The 13,713-nt window shown below is 35.3% G+C and overlaps 1 protein-coding gene across 1 annotated transcript; it reads left to right on the forward strand.

The window, feature by feature from the left end:
• The first annotated feature begins 240 nt into the window (after positions 1-240).
• On the forward strand, positions 241-6,318 carry LOC7472982 (beta-glucosidase 12). The gene is made up of 15 exons (XM_052450109.1): positions 241-488; positions 572-641; positions 762-820; positions 914-989; positions 1,122-1,199; positions 1,422-1,509; positions 1,649-1,907; positions 2,008-2,123; positions 2,459-2,676; positions 2,798-2,829; positions 2,932-3,034; positions 3,125-3,227; positions 3,345-3,542; positions 3,625-3,711; positions 4,645-6,318. Exons 1-14 carry the CDS (start codon positions 411-413, stop codon positions 3,686-3,688), a joined length of 1,542 nt encoding a protein of 513 aa, XP_052306069.1. The 5' UTR covers positions 241-410; the 3' UTR covers positions 3,689-3,711; positions 4,645-6,318.
• Positions 6,319-13,713: the final 7,395 nt, after the last annotated feature.

Here is a 13,713-nt window from a genome sequence, read left to right on the forward strand (position 1 = left end):
CAGTGCAATTAGAGCACGGAATCTTAAGTTTGGTGTTTCTATCAACACTGCAAATTCCTCAAATGACAAATATACAATTAGAAGTTCTAAATTGAATTTTCTTTGATCGGTCAATTGAAATAATAAAAAAATAATAATTGTCCAGGTGCTTGATTGTGGAGAATAACCTTTTCAGATGATGCCTATAAATAGGCTCTGGCATGTTCGATGTTCTTACAAAATAATTACTCAAATTTCCCTGCAACAAAATATATATACATCATACGTTCATTTATTTATTTCTCATTGTTATCTCAGAATACTTTCTTTATTCTGTTATTTTGATCCCTTTGGTCAGCAAAGTTGGTAAACCAATCCAAAGCTTTTATTGCTCTTCTTGGAGGCTGTTCAACAAAGACTTAGTGTATATCATGGGAAGTATTGCCAAGTTGAGTCGTAATTCTTTCCCAGATGGTTTCGTTTTTGGATCTGCTTCATCAGCTTACCAGGTACAACATTGCTTCAACTACTCTGGTCGAGGAGAGAAACGCCTCAATTGTTTGTTCTCTGATAACGTTTAAATTATATGCAGTTCGAAGGTGAAACAAACAGGAGAGGCAAAGGGCCAAATATATGGGACACCTTCATCGAGGAGCATCCAGGTATCTCTTTATTCAATGCAGGAGTTCGTTACAATGCTTTCCTACCTACAACAACGAATATAAATCTCTCAAGTAATACATATTCAAACGAAATTAAGCCCAAATTATGAAAATTTGCAGAGAGGATAAGTGACCACAGCAATGCAAAGGTGGCAGTTGATTTCTATAATCGCTATAAGGTACGATGTTCATCTTATTTTTCTCTTAGTTGCCTTTTGTGGATCTGATCACCATTACACTTGTTGATATATTTTACACACAAAATGTTATAGGAAGATGTGCAAAGAATGAGGGGAATGGGAATGGATGCTTTCAGATTCTCTATTTCTTGGTCTAGGGTATTACCACGTAAGTGTTTTCTTTTGTTTTTACCCTACATCTCATTCCTTTTTAATTCACGAGGATGGGACGCGTCTTGACTTTCGAAGTCCCACATTTTTTCTTACTTTGATTTTTCAATCATCGAATTGAATTCATCAGATGGCAGACTAAGTGCTGGAATAAACGAAGAAGGGATCCAGTTTTACAACAATCTCATCGATGAGCTCATAAAAAACAGTTACGATCTTCTCCTTTTCTTCAATGACTCTGTTTCATATTATGATCCTTTTAAAAGTAGAACTCGCCATGGTAAATTCTTAAATTTACCAAACTTTCGAAAATTATGTTGGTAATATTATTTTGCTTAAATTTTGAAAATGCGAAAAGCATTTTCCAAACTTTCATATAAACGTTCCACACTTTAATTTTCTCATATTATTTTTGCTTTTAAATGTACAGATATACAACCTTATGTAACTCTCTTTCACTGGGATACTCCACAAGCAATTGAAGACAAATATGGTGGTTTCTTAAGCTCTAATATTTTGTAAGCAATCATTTTTATATTAATATTATATAAACATCTCATGATTTTAAAATTTTCTTACATTATATTTGCTTCAGAGTGTCATAACGTAAATTTAAATCCTCCATGCTTGAATCTAATAATTTAAAAATTCATGTAGAAATGATTTCCGAGACTTCGTGGAGCTTTGCTTTCAAAAATTTGGAGACCGAGTGAAGCACTGGATCACTTTAAACGAGCCTTATATGTTCAGTGTCAATGGTTATGACACGGGCACAATAGCACCTGGCAGACTTTCAACTTTGGAGAATTATCCAAGCCAACCCAAAATCTCTGGTGTCACTGAGGTTTACATAGTAACCCATCATCTACTGCTTGCTCATGCAACAGCTGTGAAAGTATACAAGGAAAAGTATCAGGTTTGCGAAAGCTCAAGCTGTAATTTGTAGTACGTTTCATAACATATTTCAGTTGAGTTTTCAGTGTGATTGTGCTTTATCATTGACAAAATCTCTTCAGACATGTCAAGGAGGAAAAATTGGGATAACACTTGTTTCTTATTGGTTTGAACCTTACTCAACTAGTGAAAGTGATCGGATGGCAACTAAACGAAGCCTTGATTTTATGCTTGGATGGTAAGTATTTTGCTAGAAGTTAAATAGCAATGGGAAATCATGTTATTATTACAGTAAAGAATAATAATTTTAAACATTCAAAAAATATAACAAGATTTTCTTATCATCATTTTTTCGATCCGATGGAGAAGGATCGTTTTGTCCTCTCTTATATCCTTCAATTTCCTTAGAAAAATATGGAAAAGGATGATTTTGTCCTTCAATCACATTTATCTATTGAATCACTAAAACTAGTGCGTAACAAACATCTCCCAATAGTAATATTAATTTGGATTCTATGGAGAAGAAACCAAGATCACCAGTTAATCTAGTCTGTCCTTTTATGTTTTTGGCAGGTACATGGATCCTCTAACTAAAGGTGACTATCCACAGAATATGCACGACTACGTTGGAGGAAGATTGCCTAGATTCAGTGAGGAGGAATCCAAGATGCTGAGAGGATCTTATGACTTTATTGGGGTCAATTACTACACGACATACTATGCTCAGAATGTTGAGGATGTTAACTATAAAAATATTGGGTTTATGGAAGATGCTCGTGTTAACTGGCCAGGTGAAATATTTATTTACTTGTTAATTAAATGATAAAAAAACTCTCAGAGTAAGAAGAATACAAGGTCTAAAACTCTACAGTACTTTCTCACTTATGTTGATATATATTATTTTACGTACAGGGGAGAGAAATGGAATCCCAATAGGCCCACAGGTGAATGTGATTCTTCATTCTTCGTTTCAACAAATTAGTAATTGATATGTAGAATCTTTCTTTTTTCCCCTTGGTATTGAGATATATAAATCAAATTCGCAGGCGGGTTCAAGTTGGCTTTATATTTATCCCGAAGGTATTCGTCATCTCTTGAATTACATAAAGGATGCGTATGAAAATCCAACAATATATATCACTGAAAATGGTAAGAACAGAGTTAACAACCCTCGTGTGTTTATGGTTATAGTTGTCAAGAAGCTCTGATTTACTGATTTGTTCGTTTTTTTTTAATTAGGAGTTGATGACGTGAATTCCTCGTCATTAGAGGAAGCCCTCAATGATGCCATAAGAGAGCAATATTATAAAGACATTTTCCACAATGTTCTGAGATCTATCAAGTGAGTTTCTTCTTTCCAAATTCATGTTCTCGCTTCCTTTTTCAAACAGTACTAGTTTTTATTTTAAAAGGAATTTCTTTCTCAGTCTGATCTGCTCTAAAAACTTGACTTTTGCAGTGACCATGGTGTCGATATCAAGGGGTTTTTTGCTTGGTCATTCTTGGATGATTTTGAATGGGGATCCGGTTATAGTTCAAGGTTTGGTCTCTTCTACATTGACTACGAAAACAACTTGAAACGATATGCCAAAAATTCTGTGAAGTGGTTTAAGCAATTTCTGAAGAAGGACGAAAGTACTCAACTCAACGATAACATGTAAGGCCTCTTTTCATCTCCTCTTATTATTATCAAAGAAATCTCTCAACATTTCTCATAACACAAATGATTGCAATATCAGAAAATCAAAATCTCGAATGGAGGACGGATCAGCTCGTAGCCGTAAGAAGTCGAGAATTGAATAAACATTGGCATGAAATATAATAAGGTATTGTATATCATCTTCCATATTAGCTACTAATCTTATTTTGATTTTTTATCTTGTTGTATTTGTTTTTCTTTATTTTTTTTATTCTTAACAAACTAATTTATTAACAATGGAGTACATGAGAATAGCACCAAAGGCTGAAGTATTGCAGCAAGTTAGGTTTCCATGTCTGATAAATTCTTTTCCTTGTTTGCATCCTTCAAGGTTCGTGACATCAGTGGATCTTTGTCTTCCAATTCCCACATTTTCTTCTAGGAAATTATTGTGGTTGTAATAATATTACTGATTTGTATTGTTTTATTGTACTACTTAGCTTCAAATAAATGACTTTTTTTTTTTTACTTTGTTATTGTTTTATTGATTGATTATTAATCAAATTCGATATTAAATAATAACTTGCTTTCCATCCTCAGTTTGCGCAGTTTGATTTTTTTTTTCATTTTGTACTTTATTCACGCATAATTGTTTTGCACACATTGAAATTTATCAAGATGCAATGAACAATCAAATAAATAAATAATACCTATAGAACATAAATATTTTTTGAGGATGAAAATTGCAGGGACTCTTTGAAATAAGCTTTCAATTCAAGGGTCTGTGGTACAAGGGATTTTGGCAGTTATGGTACTACAGTGAAAGCTTGGTCAATTTTTAGGGATGATGAGTTGCCTAGGTAGTAGGAATAAAGTGTCGTTTCTGTTAAGATATTTAGCCGTTTGTAGTTCAATAAATTCCTATCTGATAGGAAGTCTGTTGGCTTTTCCTAATCATTAGGAGAATCCCAGATTATTAAGAGCTGTTAGTCATGGGATTAGATGTCGCTTTACTTTCTAGCTTTCAGTTATTTACATTTTGTATTTAATTGGACTTCATGTCAATGAATCGATACGGGCATTTCTCTTTACTCATTCTGCAAACTTAATTTGACAACAGTGGTATCAGAGCCTCCCACTGGGGCCTAATTTGAAAAAGCAGCAGCTTTCATTCTTGCCGCAACAAGATATTCAATGGCTTCTGAAAACAACTTTGTGCAACCTGCGATTCCACGCTTCGATGGTCACTATGATCATTGGAGTCTGTTGGTAGAAAATTTTCTGCGATCCAAGGATACTGGACTCTCGTGGAAACTGGCATCGCTGAGCCTGCTAGTGAGATTGTTTTGAAAGAAGCGCAGAGAAAGACGTTGGAGGATTAGAGATTGAAGGATTTGAAGACAAAGAACTATTTGTTTCAAGCAATAGATCATGCCATTCTCAGAACCATCCTAAAGAAGGACACTGTTAAAGACATTTGGGATTCGATGAAGAAGAAGTACCAAGGCACTGCACGAGTGAAACGTGCACAAATCCAAGTTCTTCGCAAAGAATTTGAAATTCTTCACATGAAGGAAGGAGAGTCAGTTAATGATTACTTTGTAAGAACACTATCAATTGCAAACAAGATGCGCATTCATGGAGAAAGTTTGGAAGATATTGCAGTCATTGAGAAAATTCTTCACTCAATGACACACAAATTTGACTATTGGTGTGTGCCATTGAAGAATCGAATGACATAGATAGTCTTTCGATTGATGTGTTGCAAAGCTCACTGTTAGTTCATAAGCAGAGGATGACCAGATATGTTGCAGAGGAGCCAGCCTTGAAGGTCACTACTCATGAAGGAACTACTTCTCTAGAAAGAGGTAGAGGACATGGGGGATTTTGAGGAAGAGTCAGAGGATGCCAACTTTCCTACAATCAAGGAGCACAATTTGATAAGGCGAGTGTGGAATGTTATCATTGTCATAAGCTTGGCCACTATCAGTATGAATGCCCTGACAAAGAGAAGGTAACCAAGGTAAATTTTGCTGAGACTGAAGGAGAAATGTTATTGATGGCTTACATCGACAAGAAGGAGAATTCATCAGGGATACATGGTATTTAGATTCGGGTTGCAGCAATCACATGTGTGGAAACAAGTCGTTTTATGATTTGGATGAAACATTTAGAGAAATTGTGAAGCTTGGGAACAACTCCTGCATGTCTGTCATGGGGAAAGGGGATATCAAATTCCATATGAAAAACAACACTGTTTAGACAGTTGCTAGTGTGTTTTATATCCCAAATTTGAAAAGCAACCTCATTAGTATGGGCCAACTGCAAGAGAGGGGTTATATCATCATCATCAAACAAAGCTGGTGTCAAATTCATCATCTAGAGAAGGGCCTAATAGCAGAAGCAAAAATGACAGCCAATCGTATGTTCCCTCTGCACATTCAGTATGACGCCCAGAAGTGTCTCTCAACAAGAATGCAAGATCCAACATGGTTGTGGCATCTTCGTTATGGTCATTTGAGTTTCAAAGGCTTGAAAACACTACATGAAAAAAACATGGTGGAAGGACTGCAGAAGATTAATTGTCCCACAGAAATGTGTGAAGATTGTATTGTTAGTAAACAACATCGTGATTCTTTCCCGTAATGAAAAGCATGGAGAGCTGAGCAAATCCTATAGTTGGTTCATTCAGACATTTGTGGACCAGTCAATCCAACATCGAATGGAAACAAAAGGTACTTCATTACCTTCATTGATGATTATAGTCGAAAAACATAGGTTTATTTCTTGCAAGATAAATCTGAAGCTTTTATTGTTTTTAAAAGCTTTAAGGTTCGTGTTGAAAAAGAATTTGGCAAGTATATTCAGATCCTTTGTACAATCATGGTGGTGAATTTAACCCACATAATTTTGCAAGTTTTTGTGAATTACATAGAATATGCATACAACTTACTGTTTCATACACACCGCAACAAAATGACATGGCAGAAAGAAAGAATCAGACGATTATGAACATGGTGCGAAACATGTTGGTAAAAAAAAATTCCAAAGACTTTTTTGCCAGAAGCAGTCAATTGGAGTGTTCATGTACTCAACCGAAGTCCTACCCTTGCTGTAAAAAACATAACGCCACAAGAAGCATGGAGTAAAGTTAGGCCATCAATTAATCACTTCAGAATCTTCAAGTGTATAGCATATGCACATGTTCCAAATGTAAAGAGAACAAAGCTTGATGATAAAAGTATGAAGTGTGTTTTTATTGGGGTCAGTGAGGAATGCAAGGCGTACATGTTATATAATCTCATTACCAAGAAAATAATCATCAGTAAAGACGTTTTGTTTGATGAAGAAAACATATGGGATTGGAGCAACACCGAACAACAACAAATTCTAATTGATCTTGAGGAAGTTGGTGGAGAAATTAAACAGCCATTGCAAGCTCCTCTTGAAAGTCAGGGGTTTGAATCACAATTCCAGCTTCCTAGTTAGTCCCTTGTAGAAGTTTCACCAATTTCCTCAGCAAGTGCTTCAATTCTAAATGAAAATCAGTCATCTAACTCAGAACCACAATGACAAAGGAAAAGACCATCTTGGATGACAGATTATGTGAATGGAGATGAATTATCTAATGAGGATTCTATTGCTCATTTTGCTTTATTTGCAGGCTCCGATCCTATATTGTTTACAGAAGCAGTGAAAGAAGAAAAATGGAAAAAAACCATGGATGCAAGATTCAGGCTATAGAGAAGAATGAGACTTGAGAGCTAACCGACCTTCCTGAAGGGAAAAAATCATTCGTGTAAAGTGGGTTTATAAGACAAAGCTGAATGAAAAGGGAGAAATTGACATGTTCAAAGTAAGGCTTGTTATGAAAGGCTACAATCAAGAGTATGTAGTTGATTATCAATAGATTTTTGCTCCTGTTGCAAGACAAGATACAATTTGGCTAGTGGTTTCATTAGCAGCACAAAACTCATGGCCCATCTTCCAACTTGATGTGAAATCGGCCTTCCTTAATAATGAACTACTAGAGCAAGTCTACACTGAGCAGCCTCCTGGTTATGTGATAAAAGAGCATGAACATAAGGTTTATAAACTGAAGAAGGCTTTATATGGACTGAAACAGGCACCTCAAGCCTGGTACAGTTGTATAGAATCACGCTTTGAAAAGGCAGGTTTCAACAAATATCCATATGAGCACACTCAATTCATCAAGTCTAGAGAAGGAGGTAAAATCCTGATAGTTTGCTTATATGTTGATGATCTTATTTTCACGGACAATAATGAGGCTATGTTTGTTGCTTTTAAGAATTCTATGATGACTGATTTTGATATGACTGATTTGGAAAAGATGAAATATTTTCTTGGTATAAAAGTAGTACAAACAGCTACTGGATTTTTTATTGGGCAAAAAAAATATGCTCAAGAGGTTTTGGAGAGGTTTCACATGGAGAATTGTAATCCAGTTGGGACTCCAACTGAACCGGGATTAAAGCTCTCAAATGATCTTGATGGAGAGAGGGTTGATAGTACTTACTTCAAACAAATTGTTGGACTTTTAATGTACTTGACAGCCACTCGGCCTGATATTATGTATGCAGTGTGTCTAATTAACAGGTATATGGAAAGAACAACGGAGCTGCATCTCAGAGCTGCTAAAAGAGTGTTTCGTTACTTGAAAGGAACAATAGATTTCGGTATTTTCTACAAGAAAAATGAAGGACCTATTTTGTCTAGTTTCACTAACAGCGATTTTGCTGGTGATTTGGATGATAGGCGAAGTACATCAGGCCATGTGTTTATGATGGGTTCAGGTGTCATATCATGGGCATCAAAGAAGCAACAAGTTGTTACTTTGTCCACAACTGAAGCAGAGTAACTGAAGCAGAGTTCATAGCTGCAACAACTTCTGCTTGTCAAGCAATGTGGTTGAGAAGGATTCTTGAAGAATTACAGTTTTATCAACATAGGCGTACTGTGATTCATTGTGATAATAGTTCAACTATCAAACTCTCCAGGAATCCACAACTTCTACATGTCAAGCAATTTGGTTGAGAAGGATTCTTGAAGAATTACAGTTTTATCAACATGGGCCTACTGTGATTCATTATGATTATAGTTCAACTATCAAACTCTCCATGAATCCAGTTTTACATTGAAGAAGCAAACATATAGATGTGAGGTATCATTTTCTTCATAATGTTGTAACTGAAAAAACCATTGATTTGGTTTATTGTCGAAGTGAAGACCAAGTTGCAAATATCCTGACCAAACCTCTAAAGCTGAAAGCATTTGAGAAGTTGCGTGGATTGCTTGGAGTTTGTTCAAGTTCTTTTTTAAACTGATTGCGTATTCAGCATTCAGTTTAAGGGAGGGTGTTAAGATATTTAGCCGTTTGTAGTTCAATAAATTCCTATCTGTTAGGAAGTCTGTTGGCTTTACCTAATCATTAGGAGAATCCCAGATTATTAAGAGCGGTTAGTCGTGGGATTAGATGTCACTTTACTTTCTAGCTTTCAGTTATTTACATTTTGTTTTTAATTGGACTTCATGTCAATGAATCGATACGGCATTTCTCTTTTACTCATTCTGCAAACTTAATTTTACAACAGTTTCTGTGTTGCAGGTCGTAACCTTCAATCGTTGATAATTACAGTTATGGCTTGATAACAAGGTGTAGCTCAAGCCCTTTTCACTAATTTCTGAACTTTGATTCCACGAGAAAAGAAGCACATCTCTTACTAGATTACTTGAACGCTAGTAAGAAATCAGAGAACCACAGCCCAACATATATTTCTCAAAATTAGCGTAAGAGCAATGCAAGCCCACATGGAAGTGTTTTTTAACGTGCATCAAGACTGAATTACAAGAAAAGAAAAGGTCACAGGACATGCTATGTTAGAGTTCAATATCAGTAGTGTTTAGAGTTTGTAAGAGTTCTTCTATTTTTAGAACTCTACAGTATTAAGATTATTATATATTAGAGTCTTATTATTATTGTTAGGAGTTAACTACTTGATTAGTTTTCGTCTTAGTTATATAAGGATAAACCTTAGTTAGATAAGGATAAAAGTTTTAGTTTAAGTATGACTTGTAAAGCTATATATAGTCACCTAAAACATTTAGGTTATAAATAAGAAAGCACAAGAAAATAATAAAGAGAAAGTGTTAGCTGTTGTGTTCTTCTTAGAGCAAAAGCAACTTGAATTTTGTTCAACAATTGATATCAGAGTCTATAGGATGAAAAGAAAGACCAATAAAACTGGGAAGAAGGAAAGGCACACGCGAAGCAGCAATGTCTTTGGCATATCTCCCTTAACAGTGACAGCACCAACAAGATTTATTTTCCAGAAGATTGGAAAACAGATTCGAGGTAGTTGTAGCCTCCCAAAATGATCCAACAGTGATCAAAAACTTTTCCAGCAGCAGCAGCCTTGGAAGAGCAAATCATTCTCTGGCAGCAGCAGCTTGGAGCGCCAGCAGCCTTGGACCAGCAGATCACGACTGCAAGTTATTCTAGCAGCTTGTAGCTGACGTGGCAGCAGTAGACAATTTTATTAGCCTCTTTGAAATAAAAAACACAGCAATAAATCTTCAACACAGTTAGTTTCTAGTAGTACTTGTTGTTACCCATTTTTTAAAGTTCTACATAAAACAAATTCAAAAAAAGGGGGAAAAGAGAAAATTGAAAAAAATAAAAAAATGTTAAAACAAAAACAAAAAATATATCAGTTGAGAAGAACATACCAGAATGCCTACGAAATTGCCAAAAACTAGTTGAGAAGGATCAAAATATATAAAATTGGAAAATTTGACCCTTTTGACAAAGAAAATTCAATTTTTGAGGAGGAACATTCAAAATTGTATGTGTTAAGGATTCAATTGGTATTTTTCAAGGTTTAATTGAATTTATTGAGGGCATAATTGCAAGGAAAATTAATTCTTGAATTAAATTTAGGCTTTAATTGGAAGAAATTAAAGTTTGGGGGTCAAATTGTAATTTTTAAGAGTTAATTTAGTCAAATCAAGGGTTTAATTGCATAAATATTGAAGTTTTATGGGCAGTTAGGGACTTCAAGGTTTGAAATCGTTGAAATTAAAGGCTAAATTTAAGAAAATTAAAAGTTTGATGGTTAATTTACGTCCAATTGAACAAATAAAAAACCAAGGACCAAATTGTAAAAGATGCTCAAATTCAATGTTGACAATTGAGTTTAGTAGGGCTGAAATTAGGAGTTCAAGAGGAACTTAAGGGTGAAATTAAAAGAAATGGGAAGAATAGGGATTGAATTGAAGTTTGTCAAATCCCAAATTAAAAAAAAAACCTAATTTGTAGGGTTTAGCCTATATGACATCGTTCGGCTACTATGCATCTTCTTCTTCAGCAGTTTTAGCTGATCAAGTAGGCACTTTCAACTTAATGAATATGGTGTTTTCGACCACTTATGAGGCTATAACCACCACCGTTCAACTGAGAATCACCTCCTTTGCAACACCATTTCCATGACATCAAATGTTTGCATGCCATTTTCTTTAATGATCTCAACAACTTGTTCATGATCAACGACCACTGCGTTTTCATATTCCATGCTTATCAGGTGGACACTTTCAAACGAATGAATGTGGAGCTACAGACCTCCAAATTAAGCAAGTTTGGATCCAACATAAAGGTATGGATCCTTTCTACCATGATCAAGTGTTCTCAAGCAACGTTGATGTCAAAGTTGCTCCAGCGAAGTCATGAAAGTGGCCAACCCAGTCAGCCTTAACTCAGACACCCACTTGCACAAAACTGCCCAACTCTTTCATGTGTTCACACTTAAAAACTCTCGGATGGTTCTTATCAATAAAACCTTTATCTCAAGATCAAAAGGCTAGAAACACTTCACCTTAGACTCCAAGTTTGTTACAAAACCACTTAAAACCAAAACCATTGATCCTGTGGTAAAACTAGCCTAGTTTAGGTTTGTTAGAACCCTAACAAACTCATCTAGAAACTCTGAATCCGCCTATAAAAAATGAGAGATAATAAGAGGAGTTGAAAAAAAAAGAGGAGGAAAAGCAAAGGGGAAATTTTTTTGGTGAAGGTTTAAGTAATCCAATCAAGTTCATGATTTCAAGGATTCAGTTTGTTTTTGCTGGTTTGAAGAGAAGAAAAAAGGAAGGCAGCATTAAAAATCCATTCTTATTTAAAGGTTTCAACCTTGGAAGGTATATCCTTGCAAACCTTGAAAGATGTTCTTTTCTTCTTTTTTGGGATTAGGTCGACAATGTCCGGCCTAGAAAACATTTGAGAGACTCTCCAATGTTCACATGCAATATGAAAAGTAGAAGAAGGGAAGAAGAAGAAGAAGAAAGTTAACCCGATGGTGAGGGTCGCATCATTGCTGATGTTGACAGCGGCTCACGATGGCATTGTGTGGCTACAGGCAGTAGTTGCTGCCATTTTTTCTTCTTCCCTGTGGAGAAGCACATGTCTCTGTTTTTCCTTCTCTTTTTTTGTTTTTGTTTGTTCTTCCTCTTTTTTGTTTCTTTCTTTTTTGTTTCTTCCATTTTCTTTCCTTTTCTCTTTTTTTCTTCTTTCTCTATTTTACTCTGTTTTTTTCTTTATGTTTCTCTTCTCTGTTTTATTTTGTTCCCTCCCCTTTTCTTTTCTTTTTTCCTTTTTCTCCTATCTCTTGTCTCTCTCGCTTTTATTCGTGTTTCGTTCTTTTCCTTCCCTCTTCTTCTTTCTATTTGTTTCCAGTTCTCCTCCTGTCTCCTGTCTCTCTCTTTTTTTCATCCTTTTTTGTTCTCTTGTCCCCTGGTATTGATAAGGGGGGAAAAGGGGAGAGAGAGCTATTACCCCTGTCCAGTCATAATGTAAGGGTAGGGTGGTTGGGGCGACCTGTGTGCAACTACCTTAGAGCCGCCCGCAAGGCTTTTCCCCTCTGCCTCTTTCATCATGGTGGTAAGCCATAAGGGGGTGTGGGTGGTGTCGTGGTTTTTTGGGCAAGTGGGAGGGAGAGAGGGAGAGATTGACGCTGCAAAGGAGGGGAAGATAAACCTTCTTCCCCTACCTTTGCGCGTTAAAGGAAAAGGAAGATACTCGGTATCGTTGAAAATGACACCATTTTGGGCTTTTTTATATATATATGAACAACGAATGAAATGACATCATTTTGTACAAAACGCGCTTTTCATTTAAATGAAAATAGCACCAAAATGTGTCAATTTCAAAATCACTGCTCAAATTTTGATTTATTCAATCAAGTCCTCAATTGCAATTTTTATTTTAAGAATCAATTCAATTGCATCCTTGCCAAGTTCAAATATGAGCCCTAATGTTGGCTGCCTATTTCACTTTCATCCTTGGTTTTGAATTTGTGTATTTTGACCCTCAATTGATCAACAAACTTTCAATTTCTTTAATTTAGCCCCTGATTCAGTCAATTCCAACTCCTATATTTGTGCGCCTTTTCCAGTTTGGTCCTTGGTTTTGGATTTCTTCAATCAAGTTCCTAATTGCCCATAAAACTTCAACATTTATGCAATCAAGCTCATGATTTGACCAAATTAACTCTTAAAAATTGTAATTCGATCCCCAAACTTTAATTTCTTCTAATTAAAGCCAAAATTGACTTAAAAATCAATTTTTCTTGCAATCAAACCCTTCATAAACTCAATTGATCTTTCAAAAAAATCTAATTGAGTCCTTAAACATCTGATTTTTTATTTTTCTCTGTCAATAGGGCCTTCATCACTAAAAAATATACTATCAAGTTTCAATCTTTATATTTTTTTAACTTCCTCAATCAATCTTTGACCATTTGTTGTGTGCCCATGTGTCATTTTCTCATTGCTATATATTTTATTTTGTTTTCTTCCGATAATATTTTTTTGTGTGAGGACCCGAAAATAGCTAACAACACTAGGTTTAATAGTATATGCTGAGTTTTTTAGGCAAACTTGGTTTCACGTTCTTCATGTTCATCAGAAGAACATGGTTAATTTTATTTATTGTTTGCTGAATTCATACAAAGTTTACCAAAATTTCTGCCAAAATTTCGATAGAGTCTCTCTTATACTAGTAGGTCCCAAGTTATCGAAAAGTCACCTGTACACATCCATTATTCATTACTTATACACATTCTGATCATTCCAAATATTCATCCTATAAGGTCGGACATAATTTAATTCTTAGATAAAC

The sequence above is a fragment of the Populus trichocarpa genome, chromosome 1 (genome assembly GCF_000002775.5).
Source record: "Populus trichocarpa isolate Nisqually-1 chromosome 1, P.trichocarpa_v4.1, whole genome shotgun sequence".
Classification (NCBI taxonomy): Eukaryota; Viridiplantae; Streptophyta; class Magnoliopsida; order Malpighiales; family Salicaceae; genus Populus; species Populus trichocarpa.

What these genes read in the sequence shown, in the direction of transcription:
- LOC7472982 (XM_052450109.1), top strand. Translation starts at nt 411, where the DNA reads ATGGGAAGTATTGCCAAGTTGAGTCGTAATTCTTTCCCAGATGGTTTC. An exon ending in CTGCTTCATCAGCTTACCAG is followed by an intron (nt 489 to 571) that starts GTACAACATTGC and finishes AATTATATGCAG; the next exon opens with TTCGAAGGTGAAACAAACAG. An exon ending in CTTGATTTTATGCTTGGATG is followed by an intron (nt 2,124 to 2,458) that starts GTAAGTATTTTG and finishes TGTTTTTGGCAG; the next exon opens with GTACATGGATCCTCTAACTA.